General features: G+C 54.6%; 1 protein-coding gene across 1 annotated transcript in view; it reads right to left on the bottom strand.

Annotated features, from left to right (window-relative positions):
- LOC138492569 (serotransferrin-2-like) overlaps positions 1 to 26,062 on the bottom strand; it is a 545,198-nt gene that overhangs the window by 162,800 nt on the left and 356,336 nt on the right. Inside the window, exon 11 of the mRNA XM_069619822.1 lies at positions 18,741 to 18,809. Coding sequence (XP_069475923.1) covers positions 18,741 to 18,809 — 69 coding nt within the window. The remainder of the gene's footprint in view (positions 1 to 18,740; positions 18,810 to 26,062) is intronic.

The raw sequence follows: 26,062 nt of genomic DNA, 5'->3' as shown, positions 1-26,062 counted from the left end.
AAAGGCCATCTCATGTTACTATTGGAGCAGTGTCGGACTGATGCGAAGAGCCATTTCATGGGCCACATGAGGTAATCTCTTGTAGGGATGGAACATTTCATGACTTCATTTCCACTAGCTTATTGGGAAACACAAACAGGCCGATTCATGGAATAATTAGCGCGGCGCAAGTGGGCAATAACGTGCGAATCGCAGTGGAATAGCGAAAATCGCAGTGCAAGTGCGAAAATCGCACGAAAAGCAGCGCACGTCGATTCATGGAAGTCCGTGCGCGAGAAAACCAGCGGATGTGCGATAAAAAGTGCGCCGCGCACGTTGGCGCACAGGCCATCTAACAGCGTGCGCCAGGTCACAGCGAAAATCGCACAGGCCACAGCGAAATTCGCACATAGCGCGGCGCACGCAACAAAAGTAGGCGGAACACGGGCGTAACACTCGGAATGGGGAACAACTTGCAAAAACGTGGGCGTCACGGGGGAAGTACAGGGCACAAGTGCGCGGAACGCCCACACGCTCGCCTACAACACGTATTCATGGAATAGAATAGGGCAAAAAAGCGCACGCTCAAACCAGCGCACAGGCACAAACACGACCGCCACAAGAAAGCAGGCGGTAGCGTCTCTGCGGCTGTAAGAAATGTGCGCCAAAAGGTGCGCCAACAAATAGCACCCATATACTGCCATGATGAATGTCCTATACTGTGGCCCTCCTGGACAAATGACGTGCAAAGGGGCACCCACAAACACGGACACGCTGACAAAAAATACATGTGCGTGTATACCGGGGTGCGCGGGAAGTCTCACACGCGATTTGGCCGGGTACGTGGATTTCAGGGGTGCGCGGGAAGTTCCACACGCGATTCCATCAGGGTAGGTGTATTTCAGGGGTGCGCGGGAAGTTCCACACGCGATTCCATCAGGGTACGTGTATTTCAGGGGTGCGCGGGAAGTCCCACACGCGATTACAGCAGGGTACGTGTATTTCAGGGGTGCGCGGGAAGTTCCACATGCGAATAGCCTGGACGCGTGTATTTCAGGGGTGCGCGGGAAGTTCCACACGCGAATAGCCTGGGCGCGTGTATTTCAGGGGTGCGCGGGAAGTTCCACACGCGAATAGCCTGGGCGCGTGTATTTCAGGGGTGCGCGGGAATTATCACACGCGATTTGGCTTGGTACGTGTATTACAGGGGTGCGTGGGAAGTTACACACGCGATTAGGCTGGGTGGGTCCTCACAGGTGTTCCCTGTACACCCTCCACGGCCCCTGCAGGCAGCCCACAAAACAGGGGACTACCCTGCACACCTGCTCATGTCTCCCACCACCCCCACCATCCAGGGGCACCCTCCACCAGGCCCCCACTCATGTCTCCCACCACCCCCACCCCCCCAGTCACCAGGGGCAGCCTCCACCAGGCCCCCACTCATGTCTCCCACCACCCCCACCCCCCAGCAGTGCAGGGGCAGCCTCCACCAGGCCCCCACCCATGTCTCCCACCACCCCCGCCCCCCAGCAGTGCAGGGGCAGCCCCCACCAGGCCCCCACTCATGTCCCCTATCACCCCCACCCCCCCAGTCACCAGGGGCACCCTCCACCAGGCCCCCACTCATGTCTCCCACCACCCCCACCCCCCCAGTCACCAGGGGCACCCTCCACCAGGCCCCCACTCATGTCTCCCACTACCCCCACCCCCCAGCAGTGCAGGAGCAGCCTCCACCAGGCACCCACTCATGTCCCCTATCACCCCCACCCCCCCGCCACCAGGGGCACCCTCCACCAGGCCCCCACTCATGTCACCCACCACCCCCACCCCCCAGCACTGTGGGGCACCTGCCAGCAGGCCCCCACCCATGTCACCCACCCCCCAGCCACCAGGGGCACCCTCCACTAGGCCCCCACCCATGTCACCCACCACCCCCACCCCCCAGCACTGTGGGGCCCCTGCCAGCAGGCCCCCACCCATGTCACCCACCACCCCCACCCCCCCAGTCACCAGGGGCACCCTCCACCAGGCCCCCACTCATGTCTCCCACCACCCCCACCCCCCACCATCCAGGGGCACCCTCCACCAGGCCCCAACTCATGTCTCCCACCACCCCCACCCCCCCAGTCACCAGGGGCAGCCTCCACCAGGCCCCCACTCATGTCACCCACCACCCCCACCCCCCAGCACTGTGGGGCACCTGCCAGCAGGCCCTCACCCATGTCACCCACCACCCCCACCCCCCAGCCACCAGGGGCACCCTCCACCAGGCCCCCACCCTTGTCACCCACCACCCCCACCCCCCAGCATCCAGGGGCAGCCCCCACCAGGCCCCCACTGATGTCCCCTATCACCCCCACCCCCCCGCCACCAGGGGCACCCTCCACCAGGCCCCCACTCATGTCTCCCACCACCCCCACCCCCCCAGTCACCAGGGGCAGCCTCCACCAGGCCCCCACTCATGTCTCCCACCACCCCCACCCCTCAGCAGTGCAGGGGCAGCCTCCACCAGGCACCCACTCATGTCCCCTATCACCGCCACCCCCCCGCCACCAGGGGCACCCTCCACCAGGCCCCCACTCATGTCTCCCACCACCCCCACCCCCACCCCACCCCCCCAGTCACCAGGGGCACCCTCCACCAGGCCCCCACTCATGTCTCCCACCACCCCCACCCCCCCAGTCACCAGGGGCACCCTACACCAGGCCCCCACTCATGTCTCCCACCACCCCCACCCCCCACCATCCAGGGGCACCCTCCACCAGGCCCCCACTCATGTCTCCCACCACCCCCACCCCCCCAGTCACCAGGGGCAGCCTCCACCAGGCCCCCACTCATGTCACCCACCACCCCCACCTCCCAGCACTGTGGGGCACCTGCCAGCAGGCCCCCACCCATGTCACCCACCACACCCACCCCCTAGCCACCAGGGGCACCCTCCACCAGGCCCCCACCCATGTCACCCACCGCCCCCAACCCCCAGCATCCAGGGGCAGCCCCCACCAGGCCCCCACTCATGTCCCCTATCACCCCCACCCCCCCGCCACCAGGGGCACCCTCCACCAGGCCCCCACTCATGTCTCCCACCACCCCCACCCCCCTGTCACCAGGGGCAGCCTCCACCAGGCCCCCACTCATGTCTCCCACCACCCCCACCCCCCAGCAGTGCAGGGGCAGCCTCCACCAGGCCCCCACCCATGTCTCCCACCACCCCCACCCCCCAGAAGTGCAGGGGCAGCCCCCACCAGGCCCCCACTCATGTCACCCACCACCCCCACCCCCCAGCACTGTGGGGCACCTGCCAGCAGGCCCCCACCCATGTCACCCACCACCCCCACCCCCCCAGTCACCAGGGGCACCCTCCACCAGGCCCCCACTCATGTCTCCCACCACCCCCACCCCCCACCATCCAGGGGCACCCTCCACCAGGCCCCCACTCATGTCACCCACCACCCCCACCCCCCAGCACTGTGGGGCACCTGCCAGCAGGCCCCCACCCATGTCACCCACCACCCCCACCCCCCCAGTCACCAGGGGCACCCTCCACCAGGCCCCCACTCATGTCTCCCACCACCCCCACCCCCCACCATCCAGGGGCACCCTCCACCAGGCCCCCACTCATGTCTCCCACCACCCCCACCCCCCCAGTCACCAGGGGCAGCCTCCACCAGGCCCCCACCCATGTCTCCCACCACCCCCACCCCCCAGCAGTGCAGGGGCAGCCTCCACCAGGCCCCCACTCATGTCACCCACCACCCCCACCCCCCAGCACTGTGGGGCACCTGCCAGCAGGCCCCCACCCATGTCACCCACCACCCCCACCCCCCCAGTCACCAGGGGCACCCTCCACCAGGCCCCCACTCATGTCTCCCACCACCCCCACCCCCAGCATCCAGGGGCAGCCTCCACCAGGCCCCCACTCATGTCCCCTTGCACCCCCACCCCCCAGCAACCAGGGCCAGCCTCCACCAGGCCCCCACCCATGTCACCCACCACCCTCACCCCCCAGCAGTGCAGGGGCAGCCTCCACCAGGCCCCCACCCATGTCCCCCTGCCCCCAGGTCCTGACGATACACAATCATGGCAGTAATGGGCAGCATACCCAGCACAAACACCCAGGCAAGGATTGCATCCACCCACATAGTGAATGCAATTACATGACACAACCCCAATGGCAAGTATGTAAATGAACACATGTCCGTCACACACACATACACAATGGCTGCAAGTGAATGTCAAAACCCATATCATGACATGTATGAAACCAAAGACAAAATAACACAAGTGGAAGTAAAAATAAAAAATGTATTAAAGATTAAAAATAAGTAAACAAATCAAACATACAACAATGTGGATAACAAAATAAATGGTCCATGTCGGAGAACAAAAGTAAAAATCAAAAAAAGAAAAAGGAATACAAAAACAAATGTTGACCAAAGCAATATCAAGTAGAAGGAAAAGAATGAAAAACCATTTCCACATGGTGAACACAATAATGAAAAAAAGAAAATGTTCCTTCAAAAAACAAACTAAATACAGGAATGTACCAGGGTCCATGAGCCCAACATCATAAAGGAAACCTACTACTACCTAATGAAAAAAATATATACAAAAAAGTGGCCATTGTCCGAGCGGTCCAAAATAATAAAAACAAATAAAGGAAACCTAACACTAACTAACTATATAACTATATACAAAGGCAGCGGGCAAGTCCTGCGGCTCACTTGTTGATGTTGCTGGCCAGGGCATCATCGAACTCCATGTCGATGTCCTGGAGGCGGGACTCTGTCCTGGCCCCGAGGTCTCGCAGGGATAACCCCATGTTCAGCTCAAACTCCCTGCGAGCTTCCTCGAGGCACTCAGCCCGACGCATGGAGAACTCCGCCCTGACCATGGCGAGCCGCTCCTCTTCCGCCCGCTGCCGCTCCGCACCTATCCGCTGGACCAACTGCTCCCACACGGAAGACACCACCATCCCAGGGTTGCCCTGCCCTCCGGCCGATGCCTGCCCCTCTGATCTTGATGGCCCCGAGCCATGATGCCTCCCACGTCGAGCCCGCTGCTGCCTCCGACGCCACTGCCTCTGCCAGCACGACGGCATCCAGGCTGATGGAAACCACCGACGCCGTCGTGCACGTGCCCTGCCTGATGATGCTGTCACATCTTCCATCTGCTGGGGTCCAGTTGCTGTGTTGTCCACCCCTGCTGGAACTCCGACTCCCAACTGTGGCAGGGATGGGATCCCCACCGAGCTGGCTGCATTGGTCGGGGCAGGTCCACAGGGGGCCCTGGTGGCATCTGGGCTGGAAGACGGCAAGGAGAACGACTGGTGTATAGCCTGCACAGAGGAGGAGAGGGCCGCCACATTGGCCAACACATGCAGGAAACCCCCGAACATGGCCGATCCCAATTGGGCCACGTCGGCACGGTGCACTTCGTGATGATGTGCGTGCTCCTCCCGGGAAGCACGCACGGCATCACGAATCACAGCCGTGCGCATCGCGACCCCAATCAGGACCTTCTCCGCACGGCCAGGGGTTCCCACGTCCGCAGGTGGAGGGGAGTCAGGTGACATGGACATCCCCTCTACCTGCGGACGGGCCTGGGACGGGGCATCCCTGCTGGTGCATGGTGGTGCACTCACAGGGTCAGGGACAGCGACATGCACAGGCCCCTCCACGGTGACCTGTGCTGCCTCCTGCCCCTGGCCCTGGACTGCACCACTTGCACCAGCAGGGATGCCCCCACCAGGCCCCATGTGTGCCCCAGTGGCGGCCTCCTCCTCCTCTGTGCAAACCACCAACCTGGATGGCTCCTCACCGTCTCCCACCGTAGCAGGCCCCTGTGGGGGCTCACCCACCCCTTCCGCTGCAGCCGTGGGGGCATCCTGCCGCCTTGCTCCACAGCGCCGTCTCCGCCCTCTTCTTCACTAGCCGCTGCGTAGAGGGAGACAAAGAACACAAGCATCAGGGTACTGTACAATGGTCCCCTAGACAGGAAGCAATAGCAGATGACCACCACTGTCAAAGTACACTTCCATCATGTCCCTCCACAACACATGGGTCAGTCCAGGCAAAACACACACAGTAACAGGCATGCTGCATGCCATGGACATTTCCATGCATGTCCAATGGACTCTTGAAACATTCAATGATATGGAACTCACATGCATCATGGCTCATGCCTTTCACATGCACACACTTCACCTCAGTCACATCCATCTGGCACCAAACACAACAAACACAGCGGATACAAGGGCAATTTGGCTGCTTCACTGAATCTGTGCATTGTCACACACATGTGTCATGCATCCATGGCATGCACAAGTTACAGACACGCAGGTCAGCCACACAGACATGGCTACCACATATGTACCTGGCATCAGCACCCATCCCTCACCCCCACCCATGTCCCGGTACAGAGACTGGCATGCTCTCATGTTCAAAATCTGCATAGGGGTCCCCATGCGGCATTTGAACACATGCAACAACCATGTGGGTCACACATCACTGGTTGCACATGCATTACCATGATGTCCATGCACACATACATGCATACATGGCCTATGGCACACATACAGGCAAGTATCATAGACCCAGCACACAGCAACATGCCCTGTGCCACACAGTAATGCTTGGACACTTACCGCTCAACTCCAGACGGGCCTCCCTCTCAAGGATCTGGGCGTGGAGCGCTGGGCGTACGCGTTCCAGGACCCTCATCTGGATGGAACTCATGCGGCCCCGGCCCCCCTCCACGAGGCGCCGGGCCTTCACAAGGGTCCTGGACCTCAAGTCCTCCCAGCGCTTCTTGATCTTCTGGACGTTGCGGGTTGCCACCCCCTCCGCGTTGATGGCAACCACACAGTCGGCCCAGATCCTCTCCCCTCCATCCTTGCTGGCGCGGGACGATCCAAAGAGGGCATCATACTGCCCCAGGACATGCTCCACCAGGACACCAACTTCGGTGGCAGTGAAGCTGGTGCCCCTCTGGCCTGGGGTTGCCACTGGTGCCAGATGTGGAAGTGCCCGACATGGCAACCCCAGAGGCAGGTGTGGGTGGGCAGCTGGGTCCTGGGGCTGGGCTGTGGAGCGATGTAATCCCAGTCGGGAGTCTTCAGTTCCAGCAGGGGTGGACACAGCAACTGGACCCCTGCAGATGGCTGATGTGCAGGCACCAAATGGCAGGGCACGGTGGCAGCAGGCAGGCAGGCAGCAGCAGATGGCACGTGGGAGGCTGCTCGGGACACGGGGGGCAGTAACTCGGCCTTCTGGGCAGGAGCGTGGTCTTCCGTGTGTTTTCGCGTGGCCAGCTTGATACGGAGTGATTTGGCACGTGAAAATTCGGCACGTCAGCGTGAAATCCGAGGAAAGGCCCTTAGCGCGTAAGCGCGTAAGCACGCATACGCGATTCTATTGGTCCAGAGTCCCTCAGCGCGTAAGCGCGTATGTGACGTGACCCGCACGGGTGTTCCCCACCCAGCACGTGATGACGGAGCACACGTGTAAATACTGCACGTCAGAGTGTCATCGCGTGTAATTGGACAAAAGTGCACGTACACGCAATTGGCCTATGTACGTGTATTTCAGGGGTGCGCGGGCACTTACACACGCAAGTACGTCAGCGCACCTGTATCCCGTTGTGCGTGTGAATTTCCACACGCTATTGGACTGGGAACTGGATTCCAGGGGTGCGCGGGTCACACGCTCGCCTAGAACACGCGCAAAGCATGAATTTGCGCACTTTAACAATAACAAGCCAGACACCAGGATGAACATACCGTTCCTAGCAGCAGTGGCAGTGGGCTACCAAAGGAGGAGGAGGAGGATAGTCAGGGCCAGAATATTCACACCCAGAACCAGCCTTTTCGGGATGCCTGATGACCAGGTGTATGGAAGGTACAGGTTTCCACCACACATAATACTGGACCTGGTGAGTGAGTGGGAGGATGACCTCACATCACCCACCCTGTGCTCCCAAGCACTCAGCCCCCTGGAGAAGGACCTCAATGTACTGCACTTCTTAGCCACTGGATCATTTCAGCGGACAAGTGCCATAGTGGGTGGGGTGTCACAGGCCACCCAGTCACGCTGCCTACACCAGGTCTTGAACATCATCACTGCACGCCCATCAGTCCGCAGGCACATATACCTGCCCAGAACACCTGCAGAAAGGCATGCTGCCGCCCTGGATTTTTACGGTGTGGCACGATTCCCCAAAGTGCTAGGTGCCATCGACTGCACCCATGTGGCTCTACGTCCCCCCAGGGCATCTGAGCACATCTATAGGAACCGCAAGCACTGGCATTCCATCAACGTGCAGGTAGTATGTAATGCCAAGGGAATCATCACCTCAGTATATGCCAACTATCCCGGCTCCACCCACGACAGCTTCATTTACCGAATGTCCACCCTATGCCGGGACCTAGATGCTGGGCGGCATGGCGATACATGGCTGCTTGGTGAGTATGTATGCCACTGCACATGCATGCATGTTGGATACTGAGCAAGGTCACAACCCCACCAATGATACCAATCACCACCTCCACAGGGGACAGTGCCTACCCTCTCAGCCCCCACATGATGACGCCAATTCGGAACCCCACCACGCCACCCGAGGTAAGATATAACACAGCCCACATTACAACCCGGGGCATAGTGGAGCGCACATTCGGAGTGCTAAAGTCACGCTTTCGCTCCCTTGACCGTTCTGGCGGGCAGCTGTTATACGCTCCCCCAGTAGTGTGCAGGATCATAGTGGCAGCATGTGTCCTGCACAACGTTGCAACACGCCGGGGCCTGGCCGTGGACATGGTGGTGGCCCCACATCCCCAACCACATGCACAGCCGCTGCGCATGGGAGGGGAAAGGGCACGTGGGGAGGCAGCCCGTACACAGCTAGTGGCTAATTACTTCACATAGAAATCACACCCCTGTGGAGTGCACACTGCCCTGGCACATTCCATCTGACAATCAATGATGACTCAACCTGACACTGATCCTGAATGTCTGGAGAATGAACCGTGAATACCATATCAGCCTGAGATTGTTCACCTGGAAGTGTCACAATGTGTGCATCCCTACCCACACAGACACCACCAATGCAGTTTTGTGGAGTTACACATTCAAGCAGCTAAAAAGAATACCCACTTGCAAAATGCAACAAGAGGACAGTGCCATGTCAGCCAACCCAACCCCAGCACCGCCACACGACACACCGTGCCATGTCATGCTATTTGCAGGTAAACAAAGTAATCCCCACAACATGACACTAGTGTCACTATGTACAGTGTCCCTATTAGAAACCTGCAACACCTGAAATGCTCACAGCAATGCCGGACCAACAACATACTTGAGCACGTACTACCATTAACATGACATCACAAATTTTACATATTAGTAGACTCACCACCTGGAAATGCCTGCACTCCCACCACCACCAACTGTGCAGTGTTGGCGCCATGTAGAGTTGTAGGTGCACTGCTGCCAACATGGACCCCATCTCCAGACTAGAGGTCCTTGTGTAGACATGAGGAAGGGACCTGCAAATTGGGAGGTAGACACAGAAGATGAGTTACACATCAATGCAACATGCAGTGTACAACACAACAGCAATATGCACTAGGAATGTATACACAGTATTGACTACAGACTGCCCACACAGCTCATGGGAGTCCAACGTCACTGTGTAATTCACTGTCACTTGGGCACACCCTTTGCAAGCCCATGGAAACGGGAAGCAGGAGGGGTGTGTGTGACTCAAACCCAAGCATCTGAACCAAATACATTACAAGCCTGCATGTGCCCAGCCACAATGCAGCGTATGCCCACAGGAACCACGAAAGCCAACAAATCGTCCCAAAAAAATAGGGAATAAAATAAATAACAATAAAAATAAAAATAAGAAACAATCAAAAATGGCCATTGATGGGCCCGGGGGGGGTTGGGGAGGCCACCCAGGAGGTCCGAGGACAGGATGCACACCAGAACCCACCTGCGTGGATCCTGGGAAAATAAAACACCTCCATGGGCTCATGGCCCACACGGCTACCCTGTTGTGGGAGTATCACTGCTGTCGCTATTATCACCCTGTGCAGCTGCATCCGGAGGTGGTTGCACTATGGGAGGCAGCCCACGCAAAGCCCTAGTCTGCTCCTCCATGGCTGCAAGCATGCGGGTGTGGTAGGTCTGGTTCTGGAGGATGAGTGTGCGGAGGTCCCCATGCAACAACTCACGCACGGGATGCCCGGACCTCCACCCTCGTTGCCTGCATCTCAGCTGAGAGCGTACGGGTGAGACGCTCCAGCTGCTGTTCTGTCCTTTGGTGTGTTGAAGCCTCAAGCTCAACAAGAGTCATCCTGAGGTGAAGGAGCTCCTGCCTCAGGGCTTCCCTGTGGCCCTGGGACTCAATGGAGATGGCCTCCTGCAGAGTCGCCAGTGCCGCCCGCCTGTCCCTGTTGGACCCCAACATGTCCTCCCTGTGTGACTGGCAGATGGAGTCGGTTGCCTGCTCTAGTCGCTCCATCAGCCTTTCTGGGGGGACAATGGAAGTGGCCACCCTATCCATGGCCTGAGCCATCATCTCGGATGATGCAGCCTGTTGGGTTGCCATACCGTAAATGGATTGCTCCCATGCGGTATTGCCAGGTGGCGTACGGCCACCACGTCGTCGGGCACCACACCTGTCTGGGGCAAGGCGAACTGCGCCTTGCTGTGCCGGCACTGCCTGAGGCTGCAGGACTGCATTCCCCCTCTGATCTGCTGGCCCAGGAACAGGATCAGATGTCGCGGAGTGTGACCCTGCATCCGTAACCACCAAAGGCGTAGCTGCCAACACTGACATCCCCATGGAGGGTTCTGACCCTGGTGCAGGTGGGTGAGACAGAACAGAATCCCTCCCTGGAACACTCACCTGCGACGGCACGTAGGTCTCATCCGAATCAACACCTGAGTACAGCTCGGGGGAGGTGCAGCCAGAGACACCCCTTGAGAGCACGACCTGCAGCACTTGTGGGTTCTCCCCCACCACCACACCACGTCCCTCACTGGTGGTTGGTCGGCCCTCGGACCCCTCCTGGGTCTGCACCATCTCCACAACCCCAGCAGTATCAGGTGCGTCTTCCCCTGCAAAGACATGAAAACAAAGAAATGGAAACAGGCATTAGCACCATGGCACACAATGAGGGCTGAGAAGCAAGAGAACCAGTACTTGATTGACACATGTCCCACATGACTAAAACCCTCCCATGCATGCACCCTCACTGCGTATGAACTGCAGGCAAATGGCACACACTGATGACACCAAGATGGAAAATGAACACATTTTCTGCATACTGCCTGGCAGTGGCATCACACATTGGCCTGTGATTGCCAGGTGAAACACACATGCCATCACACAGATGGCATGTACCATTGCTATTGAGTGAAGATGGAGAGGAGGGCAGCACCTATTCATTCATTCCAGTTCCCGCATGTAATTGCTTTTCTAATTCTAACAGGTCAGATTTTTCACCTGGAGCTGCCAGTCTGAAATGGTCCAATTGCACAGGGACATGTGTGTACAAATGATATCCAGGTAACAAAGTCACTCCACTTCACCATAGCCATGTCAGCCATGAGACTAGTGGACAGCGACATGGCTAGTAAAAGTGGGGGAATGCAAACAATCTGACTGAATGAACAGTGAAAAATAAGCAACAATGTTGTGGCAAGGTGGCACTTCAAGGGCAACTGGCGTGCAGTTGGGCTAGATGTCTACTGTTGGCAGAAGGGATACTGCTATGGCCAAATGCAGCTGCGCAGGAAGTATTGCATGAAGCACATGGCTGACCCATACGACTCAGGCGCACACACTCTCACCTGGCACACAAACAGAAGCCCTCACACACACACCATGCACATGGATGACACACACATGCATGTGCACTCACCGGACAATGCCTCGTAATCAGCCAGATCTCCCACGCCTTGGATCTGTTCCTCCGTGACGTAGGTCCCAGCGACTGACTCATGTGGAGTGAGTTCCATGTCTACTACTGGAGACCCACCTCCAGTCACTAGAGTTGCGGCATGACTTGAGGCCAGCTTACTCTTTGCCCTGCGCTTTAGGTCATTCCAGCGCTTATAGCAATCATTGGCTGTGCGCCTCACGATTCCAAGGCACTTACGATGTCCGCAACGGTCTGCCAGTGTGCCTGGCGTTGTGCAGGTGTGGTCTTGGATCCTGCAACAATGACCATCTCGTTGTCATGTCCGGACACATACTCGACAAGTGCATTCAGTTCGTCATCCGTGAAGCTGGGCTTCCTGGACGGGCCGGACTGTGTAGCCGTGTCTGGGGCATCAGCCTGTGCCGGACGAGCACTCTTCCTCTTCCGCTTGGAAGGTGGTGGTGATCCTGAGTGTCCTGCGCCGCTCTGGACACTAGGGGCAGGAGCCCTGGTGGACTCTGTATCAGGAGTGTGGGATTGCACACTCAGCATGGGAGTTGGTGCAGGCATTGGCTCTAGTGTGATGGTGTCAGGGGGAATGTCAGCAGCATGGACTAGGACCGACACTGTCCTGGCTGGGTGTGTGAGGGCTGGGGTGGATGGAGCCGCAGCTGCCCCTGCAGCCTCTCCGCCCTGCCTCCTTGGTGCAGCAGATGACCTTGCTGCCCCAGATCCACGTGGCATGATGGCATCAACGTGCACCAGCGCACGTGTCGTAGCCCTGCTGACCTGGAAGTCAGCCATGGAGTCAGCCAGGTCTGGTGCCACAATGGGCTGGTCCAACAAGGGCTGAGCATGGATGGTGTCAGCCACATCAGCCTCAACGGGAGGGGGGAGGGGAGGGGAGGGGATTATGGGTGCCCGTGACTGGTCCTCCACACATGGGGGGACAGGCTCACCCTGCAAGTTACGACCACGTCCCCTACCGGATCCACCACGGCGACCACTTGTGGCTCTTCCACCTTTGCCTCCCAGCCATGGCACTGATGTTAATGTGCGTATGGGAGTGGATGTAGACTATTGTCCTGGGCAATTGGGGGTCAAAGGGGTTGGGTACCAGATGGTTATTGTACCCTAGTGCTCTACCAAGGCTGAATGTAACCCCTGGGGAAAGATGACGGGTCACGCAACGCACAGGAGGCCCAAAAAAGGGAGATGACGTGCACGCAACCCCTCCTAGACCACGTGTGCAGAAAGAAAAACCTGCACTACGCTGTGGCACCCAGTAACACAAGAATGAACGTATGCGTGTCACACGCAGCCTAGAATGACCTCTGAAGGGGTAGGCTACACACGGGGCAAGCACAGATGTTAGATACGTGCGTGACTCACCGTCTGCCTGGTAAACGAGCGTGTAAAAGGAGCACGTTTGGTTGGCAGCACCCCCGCCAAAAGAAGATTTGTACGCTGTCTGAGGAGACAGGACAACAGTAGAAGGGAACACTGTTTGAGGGAACAGGCCCAGGTAAACCAGTAAAAGAGAAAAAAGAGAAAAAGCTGTCAGAGGTAACAGGGAATACGAACTTGAAACGCTGTGAAGTAAATCGCGTGTGAAACGACAAGAAGTACAGAATTCACCCACTCGCTCTCCACGAAAAGCACGTACAAGGAAAACGTGTTCTACACATACCTTTTATACAGGCCCACACGTCCAGCGTCACTTACGCGGCGTGTACGCGCTAGGGCCATTTCCACCAATTACATGCTTTGTCACTTCTGCGTGTAGGGCCATTTCCACCAATTACACGCTTTGTCACTTCTGCGTGTAGGGCCATTTCCACCAATCACACGCTTTGTCACTTCTGCGTGTAGGGCCATTTCCACCAATCACACGAGATTACACTCTGACGTGCAGTCTTTCCACGTGTGCTCTGTCATCACGTGCTGTGTGGGAAACACCTGTGCGGGTCACGTCACAGACGCGCTTACGCGCTGAGGGCCTTTCCTCGGTTTTCACGCTGACGTGCAGGATTTTCACGTGCCAAATCACTCCGTACCAAGCTGGCCACGCGTACGCACACGGAATACCACGCTCCTGCCCGGAAGGCCGAACTACTGCCCCCCAGAGCCCCGAGCACGCTCCCACCTGCTGCTGCCTGACTGCCTGCTGCCCCTGCACTGCTGGGGGGTGGGGGTGGTGGGTGACATGGGTGGGGGCCTGGTGGAGGCTGCCCCTGCACTGCTGGGGGGTGGGGGTGGTGGGAGACATGGGTGGGGGCCTGGTGGAGGATGCCCCTGCACTGCTGGGGGGTGGGGGTGGTGGGTGACATGGGTGGGGGCCTGCTGGCAGGTGCCCCACAGTGCTGGGGGGTGGGGGTGGTGGGAGACATGGGTGGGGGCCTGGTGGAGGATGCCCCTGCACTGCTGGGGGGTGGGGGTGGTGGGAGACATGGGTGGGGGCCTGGTGGAGGATGCCCCTGCACTGCTGGGGGGTGGGGGTGGTGGGAGACATGAGTCGGGCATGAGTGGGGGCCTGGTGGAGGGTGCCCCTGGTGGCGGGGGGTGGGGGTGATAGGGGACATGAGTGTGGACCTGGTGGAGGCTGCCCCTGCACTGCTGGGGGGTGGGGGTGGTGGGAGACATGGGTGTGGCCTGGTGGAGGATGCCCCTGCACTGCTGGGGGGTGGGGGTGGTGGGTGACATGGGTTGGGGCCTGCTGGCAGGTGCCCCACAGTGCGTGGGGGTGGTGGGAGACATGGGTGGGGGCCTGGTGGAGGCTGCCCCTGCACTGCTGGGGGGTGGGGGTGGTGGGAGACATGGGTGGGGGCCTGGTGGAGGATGCCCCTGCACTGCTGGGGGGTGGGGGTGGTGGGTGAGATGGGTGGGGGCCTGCTGGCAGGTGCCCCACAGTGCTGGGGGGTGGGGGTGGTGGGAGACATGGGTGGGGGCCTGGTGGAGGATGCCCCTGCACTGCTGGGGGGTGGGGGTGGTGGGAGACATGGGTGGGGGCCTGGTGGAGGATGCCCCTGCACTGCTGGGGGGTGGGGGTGGTGGGAGACATGAGTCGGGCATGAGTGGGGGCCTGGTGGAGGGTGCCCCTGGTGGCGGGGGGGTGGGGGTGATAGGGGACATGAGTGTGGGCCTGGTGGAGGCTGCCCCTGCACTGCTGGGAGGTGGGGGTGGTGGGAGACATGGGTGGGGGCCTGGTGGAGGATGCCCCTGCACTGCTGGGGGGTGGGGGTGGTGGGTGACATGGGTTGGGGCCTGCTGGCAGGTGCCCCACAGTGCGTGGGGGTGGTGGGAGACATGGGTGGGGGCCTGGTGGAGGCTGCCCCTGCACTTCTGGGGGGTGGGGTGGTGGGAGACATGGGTGGGGGCCTGGTGGAGGATGCCCCTGCACTGCTGGGGGGTGGGGGTGGTGGGAGACATGAGTCGGGCATGAGTGGGGGCCTGCTGGCAGGTGCCCCACAGTGCTGGGGGGTGGGGGTGGTGGGAGACATGGGTGGGGGCCTGGTGGAGGATGCCCCTGCACTGCTGGGGGGTGGGGTGGTGGGAGACATGGGTGGGGGCCTGGTGGAGGATGCCCCTGCACTGCTGGGGGGTGGGGGTGGTGGGAGACATGAGTCGGGCATGAGTGGGGGCCTGGTGGAGGGTGCCCCTGGTGGCGGGGGGGTGGGGGTGATAGGGGACATGAGTGTGGGCCTGGTGGAGGCTGCCCCTGCACTGCTGGGCGGTGGGGATGGTGGGAGACATGGGTGGGGGCCTGGTGGAGGATGCCCCTGCACTGCTGGGGGGTGGGGGGTGGTGGGTGACATGGGTTGGGGCCTGCTGGCAGGTGCCCCACAGTGCGTGGGGGTGGTGGGAGACATGGGTGGGGGCCTGGTGGAGGCTGCCCCTGCACTGCTGGGGGGTGGGGGTGGTGGGAGACATGGGTGGGGGCCTGGTGGAGGATGCCCCTGCACTGCTGGGGGGTGGGGGTGGTGGGAGACATGAGTCGGGCATGAGTGGGGGCCTGGTGGAGGGTGCCCCTGGTGGCTGGGGGTGGTGGGAGACATGGGTGGGGGCCTGGTGGAGGATGCCCCTGCACTGCTGGGGGGTGGGGGTGGTGGGAGACATTGGTGGGGGCCTGGTGGAGGCTGCCCCTGCACTGCTGGGGGGTGGGGGTGGTGGGAGACATGGGTGGGGGCCTGGTGGAGGCTGCCCCTGCACTGCTGGGGGGTGGGGGTGCAGGGGGACATGAGCAGGTGTGCAGGGTAGTCCCCTGTTTTGTGGGCTGCCTGCAGGGGCCGTGGAGGGTGTACAGGGAACACCTGTGAGGACCCACCCAGCCTAATCGCGTGTGTAACTTCCCACGCACCCCTGTAATACACGTACCAAGCCAAATCGCGTGTGAGAATTCCCGCGCACCCCTGAAATACACGTACCCTGCTGAAATCGCGTGTGAAACTTCCCGCGCACCCCTGAAATGCATGCGCCCAGGCTATTCGCGTGTGGAACTTCCCGCGCACACCTGAAATCACGCGCCCAGGCTATTCGCGAGTGGAACTTCCCGCGCACCCCTGAAGTACACGTAGCACGCTGGGAGACATGAGTGGGGGCCTGGTGGAGGGTGCCCCTGGTGGCGGGGGGGTGGGGGTGATAGGGGACATGAGTGTGGGCCTGGTGGAGGCTGCCCCTGCACTGCTGGGGGGTGGGGGTGGTGGGTGACATGGGTGGGGGCCTGGTGGAGGCTGCCCCTGCACTGCTGGGGGGTGGGGGTGCTAGGAGACATGGGTGGGGGCCTGGTGGTGGGTGCCCCTGGTGGCTGGGGGGTGGGGGTGACATGGGTGGGGGCCTGCTGGCAGGTGCCCCACAGTGCTGGGGGGTGGGGGTGGTGGGAGACATGAGTCGGGCATGAGTGGGGGCCTGGTGGAGGCTGCCCCTGGTGGCTGGGGGGTGGGGGTAGTGGGAGACATGAGTGGGGGCCTGGTGGAGGCTGCCCCTGCACTGCTGGAGGGTGGGGGTGGTGGGAGACATGGGTGGGGGCCTGGTGGAGGATGCCCCTGCACTGCTGGGGGGTGGGGGTGGTGGGTGACATGGGTGGGGGCCTGCTGGCAGGTGCCCCACAGTGCTGGAGGGTGGGGGTGGTGGGAGACATGAGTGGGGGCCTGGTGGAGGCTGCCCCTGGTGGCTGGGGGGTGGTGGGAGACATGAGTGGGGCCCTGGTGGAGGCTGCCCCTGCACTGCTGGGGGGTGGGGGTGGTGGGTGACATGGGTGGGGGCCTGCTGGCAGGTGCCCCACAGTGCTGGGGGGTGGGGGTGGTGGGAGACATGGGTGGGGGCCTGGTGGAGGCTGCCCCTGGTGGCTGGGGGGTGGGGGTGGTGGGAGACATGAGTGGGGGCCTGGTGGAGGCTGCCCCTGCACTGCTGGGGGGTGGGGGTGGTGGGAGACATGGGTGGGGGCCTGGTGGAGGATGCCCCTGCACTGCTGGGGGGTGGGGGTGGTGGGAGACATGAGTGGGGGCCTGGTGGAGGCTGCCCCTGCACTGCTGGGGGGTGGGGGTGGTAGGAGACATGGGTGGGGGCCTGGTGGTGGGTGCCCCTGGTGGCTGGGGGGTGGGGGTGCAGGGGGACATGAGCAGGTGTGCAGGGTAGTCCCCTGTTTTGTGGGCTGCCTGCAGGGGCCGTGGAGGGTGTACAGGGAACACCTGTGAGGACCCACCCAGCCTAATCACGTGTGATAATTCCCACGCACCCCTGTAATACACGTACCCAGCAAAATGGCGTGTGATAATTCCCACGCACCCCTGTAATTCACGTACCCTGCCAAATCGCGTGTGATAATTCCCGCGTACCCCTGTATTACACGTGCCCTGGCTAATCGCATGTAAGACTTCCCGCGTACCCCTGTAATACACGTTCCCTGGACAATCGCGTGTTGAACTTCCCGCGTACCCCTGTAATACACGTTCCCTGGACTATCGCGTGTTGAACTTCCCGCGTACCCCTGTAATACACGTACCCTGGCTAATCGCGTGTAAAACTTCCCGCGTACTCCTGATATGAAGGTTGCCCGCTTTGCGTTCCTTGTTTGGCAGCCCTGTAAACTGGTCCAGGGTTAGCGCAGCCCTTTGCGATGATTTAGCGATGTTGATGGCTTTTCCTTGCGCGAGGGCGTTCTTGGGGGCGTTACTGGCGCTGCTGCAGGGTCGCTGCGATTCTCTGCGCCACGGCTGGTTTGGGAGCATGGAATCCATGAATACGCTGTGCGCGGAAATCGGTTTTAGCGCACGTGCCTGGCGCACACAATCGCACGCGGACACTCTGCGCCAGCCGCTTGCGACACTTTTCTGCGAAATTCTATGAATTACCCTGAAAATGTGCTGAACAGCTTCTTTTGCAAAATGTATCCATATTCTTAGGTTTCCATCAGGTCATGTTTTTTTTTTTAAATGGTATTGGCATGAATGATTTGTTACCTTTAATGATGCCCTTCTATCTGAAGTTCAGTGTCCAAGTCACACGTTTGTGGTTGGTTTCATGTATTTAATCTGAGCTATTTATTAGTCTTTTACCTTTATTTTAAAAAAAATGTTTAAAAGGGGGGGGGCCTTTACCCTGCATTTTCATCCCTTTCACTAATTCACTTACTGCTTTGCCTCATCTTCTTTCATTTTTAGTTGTTGGTTTAAATTTTCCCCTGGTAAAGATGCACTGTGAAAAGTGTCTACTGAAAAGAATGCACCGAATAAAAGTGTTGTTACCCGGTGGGTACCACCACCTCTCAGTTTGAGTTTGGCTAAAGTGAGGGAAACCTCATAGCTCTCTCGGCTGACTCGGCTGACTCCTTTACCTGTTTCTGTCGCCTTGAGTAGGTCGGCCCCGTCTGCTGCACTTCCAAATGCTGAGGGGCACTCGGCACCTGAAGACCGGGAGACACGAAAGACAAGTGTAGAACATGAAGCATTTGTCCGATTGTGCTGGTTCTGCAATCAGGCATCCCTGAATCATATATTTTGTAAGGGTACAGAAGTACGAGTCGCACACAGCAGTGGCATAGTTGTTGGCAAAGACTTTTATTGAGGAATAAAGGTAAAGAACAGAAACCCTATCCTGCCCTATTTCTAATCGGGGTTGCCCTGCCTCAAAAAAAAAATACTAAGGATTCTGTCAGGATGCCCAATAAAATAAAATGTCCACTGTCCTTGGTCCCAACCTATTTCCATCCCTTACACTCTAAACTAAACTAAGGAAAACTGGGTATCTTCTTGGTCCAGAAGGACTACACCCTCCTTCTGGATGATAGCTTAATGTTACCTTCGCGAGGAGGAAACAAAAAGAGTTCTTCTCCTTGTGTTAAATCAAAAGTTCTCAGTAAGTTCTCAGTAAGTTCTCCAAGATGGATAATTCGTCAAATATGTAGAAAAGAAAGTCTCTTCAGTTCTATTTCTTCAGCTGATTAATCAACTTTACAAAATGTACATCAATAGTAGAAAAATAAAAAAAAATCATGTTATTACATCACACAATGTCTTACAATTCTTAAAAACATTCTGGAATCCTTTTCATACATCTAATAAAACAAGATGAATTAAAATAGATCATTCACAAATTGAAATCAATGTGTTAAGTTCAGCTTCAATGCATATAAAAAGTTTAAAATAGCAATTTGAATTGTTCATTTTTGGCCCAAGAACAAATGTCCCACAATTCTTCTCTCGTCAATGTATAACGATTTTCATACAGTTTCTTAAAGTGCAAAATGCGTAGTTCTTCAAGCACTGAACAAATGACTAGAAGATGTTGCAACGTCTATTTAGATTGTGTAAAGTTGCAGAAGCGACATACATTCTCACAGCCCTGAATATTCCTGCATCGATTTTGGATGTCTTTAGTAGGCCATAAATGAAACCTAAATCTCATAAAGTCACTTCTGTGACGACCAGAAGGTGACTTGTGTATATATTTTTCTACAGTGCCGTATTTTTTCACATGAAATTGATTGTTTCTATAGTCTTCATATTTCATACATTTCTCTCGAGTGGAGATCCAATCCAGTTCAAACAGTTTCGTTTTTACTCTACAAGGATTTTCTAGCAGGATTTGAATTGTTACTTCTATCACACACAAGGAGCGAATGACCATGTCTCTCCATTTACGCACAAATGTATATGTTGACGTAAACATATACTTAGATAAGATACTCAACAGCATCTTCGAGTCAGGTGCCATAAAATATTTTCTAAAAAGCAATATTAGTTGCCACATAATTCTAGTGTGCATTGAGATCAGTACGCATTCATATCATACCCACACCACTGGAACACAATTTGGTAAGCCTAAAATGTGCTTCCAGTACCTCCCTTCAAGTTTTGTCAGCATGTGTTTGCTAAAAATGGGCTTAGTTCAGCACCATACAACAAAATAGGAGTCGTTTTTTGCATAAAAAATGTAATGATCGAATCAAGAGTGAATTTCCCATATTTTGCCAATATGATGACCGATTGAGAAGTTGCTGTTTGCAATTTCATGTCTAAATTCACATAATATTCCTTGTTGGATTCATTATTACTACTCACTCACCTAGATATAAATATTGTTGTACATTTTCCAGGATTACATTCTGTAGTGTCCATTTTTTTGTAAGTTTGTTCCGTCTACTCTCGTTGCATATCATCACTTTTGTTTTACTCAGGTTGATTGTCAATAAGTTCCGATCAACATATGTTGAGAGTGTGTTCAGCAGCCCTTGTAGATCCTGTGCAGTTTTAGAGATTAAAACAAGATCATCTGCGTAGAAAAGGGCAGGGATTTGGTGACCATTTTATTTGGGAGCATCATTAACACTATTTTAAAAATCTTCAGACATATCTGAGATGAAGACATTGAAAAGGGCTCAGGCAAGGATAGATCCTTGCCTCAGTCCACGAAATTTAGGAAATTCTGTAGTCAGGTCTCCTTGTAAGGAGATTTGTATTCTACTCTGAGTATCAGTGTGTAGGGCTACAATCAATTCACAAAGATTAGATGGGTAATTTGCTCTACTCAATTTGCGAAATAATATCTCTCTTGAAACAGAATCAAAAGCAGACTGAAAGTCCACAAAAACCATATAGAGAGGTAACCCAGAATGAAAATGATTGTGTTGAATAGCAGCAATGGTTTACAAATTAATGGAGGTGCCTAGTCCTCGAACAAACCCCGCCTGGAAACAATGACGTTGATGGCATTGTGTGGTCCATTGGTTAAATTCTCCCAAAATGATTCTCGAGGATCTTTCCAGGCGCATCAAGAAGGGCGATCGGACGATAGTTGGTCGGACATGACCGAATGCTCTTCTTGAATATGGGTACTATTATTGATCACCGCCGATTGAGGGATGTTTCCAGAGGCAAGTACAGAGACAAATATATTATACAATATTCTTGTCCAGGCCTGAGGGTTGTCTTTAAACATTCGATCATTGAGGCCATCAGGGCCAGGTGCCCGAGAGTTACTTGATTTGATTATGAAATAGAAAATATCCTCTCCATTAATCGTCAGGCGAAAGCAAAAGCTACGGGTTATACAAATGGTATTAATAGTGTCATTAGTACGTGCATGTAAGTTAGTATAATGGTGGATCCACCTTTCATTAGTCACCCCATTTATTTGAACAGGGAGTTGGGTGTTATGCGTCGCTGAGTTAAGAAATCCCCAGATCTGTGCTGAATTCTTCCCACAGGTTGCCCTTAGCATTGCTTCGCCATCTGATTGATAGAGTCCTATTCTTCTAGATCGACACCAATTATTATATTGGCATTTCAATGTTCTTAAAAGGCGAACTCTTAAATGGCTAGGTTTTTGCAATACTAATATTCTCTGTCGCCTCAATTCTCTCTTTTGCTCTCGAGTCACCACATCAAAGGTTCATCTATTTGTATAATTATATCCCACCTTCGCCTTGGCATGAATTTTGGATATCTGAAGAGCATTCACATAGTTATCACCCAATGTCATCGACTGTTTAGTACCCTGATATAGACTTTCAGTTAAGTTCTCATTCAATCAACATAGTGTTTGCATATTCCATTTGAATCACGTTCTTGAATTGTTAACTTGCAAATTTCAATGATATTGCTTGCACTTGTTATATGCATACGTGCCATGTAACAACCATTGGAATTAAAGCAAATTATGATCACTGTGGATCTGCTTGCATGTTTCAAACTTTTCAATTTGTATAAAAGTATTTGAGTCAACATATACATAGTCTATAATGGACCTACTTGACCCCCGACACCACGTTGGGGCAGTAGGTACATCACCACTAATTGATCCATTAAGCATATGTAATTGATGGGCTTCTGTATGAGTTGTCCACCTGATCAGTGCTGCGCAGGTCTTGTTTTTAGTATCATTCAACCATTGTAAATTGATATAAACCGCTATGATGATGTTTGTAATATCTGGAGATGCATAAACAATGTTTAATAGCTCTTCTAGATCGCTGAAGATTTTTTATCAGTCAAGGCCATAGAGTTTCTATATATATTGATTAAGGCAATTGCTCCACCGAATCCGACAATCTTTACTAATTGTATATGCCTGTTTGGTGATGCCCACTATTGTAATTCTAATCCTATGCCATTTTTGATGACTACCATAAGACCTGACATAGGTCGGCCTTTTTCTTTTTTGAGAGCTGGGATTAGATTAATTTCATGATTATTCCAAGCCGGTTGTTCAACTAACCAAGTTTCCTGAAATATCACTATATCAAAAGATTTAATTAATTCAACGCTTTCACTGATCAAATGGGCATACCCCCGAGTGTTCCAGCATGCAATACATAAAAATGTGCTTGCATTACTTGTCAATAGCTATCAGTTCGGAATAATACTCCATTGGTCAATTGTGCATTTGGGTGTGCTTGTGTGATTGAGACTTCCACACCGAGATTCATTATCAAGTCTACGATCTTGAGACATAAATTTCACATTTGGCTAGCTTTTGTTATTAACGGCGGGATTAAATATCGTCGGATCTTGTGCTATGATAAAGCCCATTTGAAATAGATCCATTTTGGCCTACCAGATGGTGTTCCTCATCACACCTGAGCGTATCTAAAGCCTCACTATTGATAGGTCCTGATCATTTAGAAACTCCACCTGCTCAATATCAAATGAAGAAATATCTTCTAGTTTTTGAATTTCAGAGAAAATGTTTGGGATGCTTGAGCGACATAAGTCATAAGTGGCAAAAGGGGATGGGTGACACGTCATAATTAGTCTATGAAATTGATTTGTACAGTTTGTTTTTGCAGAACTACCCATATGTAACTCATTGTCAGCTATAAATCTAGCACCGGATCCTGACGGCAAATCCCCATGGGTTTAGAGTTAATGGAAAAATCATTATTGACTTGATGGCGATCATATATAAAGGCCCTTTCACTTGATTCAACAAGTATGTGTTACGCTCACCTGGCTCCCACAGGGGCGTTGGTTGGACCCGGACTGCTGCGGCCTCCATCAACGTGATGCGTAGTGCAGAGATGACAGACTGGACTAGCCCTCCTAATCTCGTCTGCTTGACCCGTAGAAGGATTCTCCTGCAAGTGGAGAGAGGAATTTAGCCACCCGTGGATTCTAGTGATGGCACCTCCCTGCGCTCCCCACTAATCACCTCCGAAATCCCCTTCCAGTACTCTCACCTTATATTCTTGAAAGATGAGCTCTCCATCCTGCGTGGATTGCAGGGGTGCGTAGATACCAGTTGCTTCACTGGTTAGAAGGCATTGGGGAGTTCCGGATGAGAGTTGACTCTGAGGTTCCTGGCGAAGACCAGAAAGTATAGAGTTCATAGAGTTCAATATGTCCGATGTTCACTCTTGTTCCATTCCTTTCTTATCTTGCAGTGGAGTTCGAGAAAAGATGGTCTTGTGGCGGTAGATGGCGTTCAGGTAAGAGTCTGTATTACCCGATGCTGTCTGGTAAATGATGCATGTATTTAACGTGTTGTTTTCTCTCCGTTTTCAGATGCAGCGTTTGAAGATGTGGAGAGTTAAAGAATAATGCCTCCGCTGGTAAATCAGGTAAGACTATGGTGGTAAGAGAGATTGTATTTGTTGGCTCTTTCGGCTCACCTGGTTATTTCTTTTGTCCCCAGATGCTGGAGCCCGGCGAAGAAATGATGGAGGCAGCGCCGGATCGAAAGGTGCTATGAGGACTGGTGAGTATGGCGCGGCGCTGCAGCTGGCGATGCAACGCGTGTAGAAAAAATGTCCTTTCCAGGTGCTGAGACGTGATGGTTCCGGAATCAAGTGAGAAACTGGAATAAAGTTTGTTTTCTAACCTTGCCTCTACTTTCCTTCTTCTCTAGGAGCTCCGGATTCAGGACGGGCGTGGCAGAGGTCTGGATGCTGACTTGCAGGCACGGTAAGCATTACGCTGATGGATGCAGAATAAGGGGAAGCGTGTGTTGCTGGTCGGGCGTGGTTTAAATAGCCTCAAAAGTAGCCCCAGGAAAGAAGTCCCTAGAACCACACCCGAGTAAAAAATAGTCCCTGTAGTAAAATAGTCCCTTCCAGGCTTCACGTTGGATTGGAGTCATTTGCAGCATGGTCTGCCCGAGGTAAGTAATGACTATGAGCCTGGCGCCTTAGGCGTCAGGACTGATTTCTACTATGAGCCTGGTGCCTAAGGCGCCAGGACTGAACCCAGATGGCCCCTAGCCGGGGCTGCTGAGGTTTTAATAAATGTCTAGATGCCTGCTCCCGGGGATGATGGGCTTGGTCCAGATGCCTGGGGGTAGGCATCATGACAGCACTCCCCCCCAAGGCCCCTCCTAAAGTTGTTCTTCCCCTGGGCCCTGGTTTGTCTGGGAAGTTCCGATGGAATCTTTTCACCAACCGAGGTGCATGAACGTGGTCACTGGGTTCCCATGACCTTTCTTGTGTCTGTAACCTTTCCATTCGATGAAATAGAAAAGTTTTGATTTAACCATCTTAGAGTCCAGGATATTTTTTACCTCGAATTCAGGTTCTCCATCTATCAGGATGGGGTCAGGTGGTTTGGTTAATCTTGTTCCGGGTTGAACTGGTTTTAGAAGTGAAACATGAAAGACAGGATGGATCCGCATATTAGAGGGTAGTTCTAATTTGACGGCCACCGGGTTGATAATGGCCTTAACGGTGTAAGGACCCAAATATCTAGGATTAAAAGTTCAAGTTCCTTTTAGAGGTATGTGTTTCGTAGCCAGCCAAACTTGAGCTCCAATTTGGTATTGGGGAGTGTCACTTCTAGGTTGATCAGCATTTTTCTTGTATTTCTCTTTTGCTTGTTTCAAATGTTCAGTTGCCTCCTTAAAGGCCTGTGTAATAGTAGAGTGCAGATGGGTCACTGCCAGCATTTCTAAGTGCTGAGGTGAATCGAGTTCTGAGGTTCGAAGATGATGTCCATACATGGTATAAAAGGGGCTTTGTCCGGTTCCTGAATGTATTGAGTTATTGTATGCGTATTCAGCAATCCATAAAATGTCCTTCCAATTGTTTGCGGTCTGGTGTAGCATGCAACGTACGTATTGTTCAAGAGTCTGGTTGGTCCTCTCCGTTTGACCATCGGTCTGGGGATGTTGACTGGTTGATAACCTCACGTCAATTTGCGCCAATTGGCAACATTTCTTCCAAAATTGCGAAATGAATTGACTACCTCGGTCAGAGACCAATACGGAAGGAAATCCATGTATTCGAACAATGTTTTCAAGAAATTCCTTGGCCAACATTGAAGCGGAAGGTAATCCCTTTAAAGGAATGAAGTGGGCCATCTTGGAAAAAAGATCAACAATAACCACAATGGTGTTAAACCCATTACACGGAGGTAGATCTGTAATAAAGTCTAAAGACAAAGTGTGCCAGGGTGTAGGTGGAATATCCAAAGGTTGTAAAAGACCGGATGGCTTTTTCTTTTGAATTTTGTTTTGGGCGCAGATACCACAAGACAGCACACATGATTTTACGTCTTTTCGCCAGGTGGGCCACCAGAATTGTCTTTTAATTTTAGCTTCAATCTTTGCAATACCTGGGTGTCCTTCCATCAGAGTATCATGGCAATTGGAGATGACTAGTTCTTGCAGTTCCTTGAGTGGTAGAAATAGACGCCCTTGATAATAAGGTAAGTCACTGATGACTGAATA

Source organism: Ambystoma mexicanum, chromosome 10, assembly GCF_040938575.1.
Source record: "Ambystoma mexicanum isolate Mex_15411 chromosome 10, UKY_AmexF1_1, whole genome shotgun sequence".
NCBI classification, from domain to species: domain Eukaryota; kingdom Metazoa; phylum Chordata; class Amphibia; order Caudata; family Ambystomatidae; genus Ambystoma; species Ambystoma mexicanum.
The sequence above is the reverse complement of the archived record's forward strand: the minus strand, read 5'-3'. Positions and strand labels throughout refer to the sequence as shown.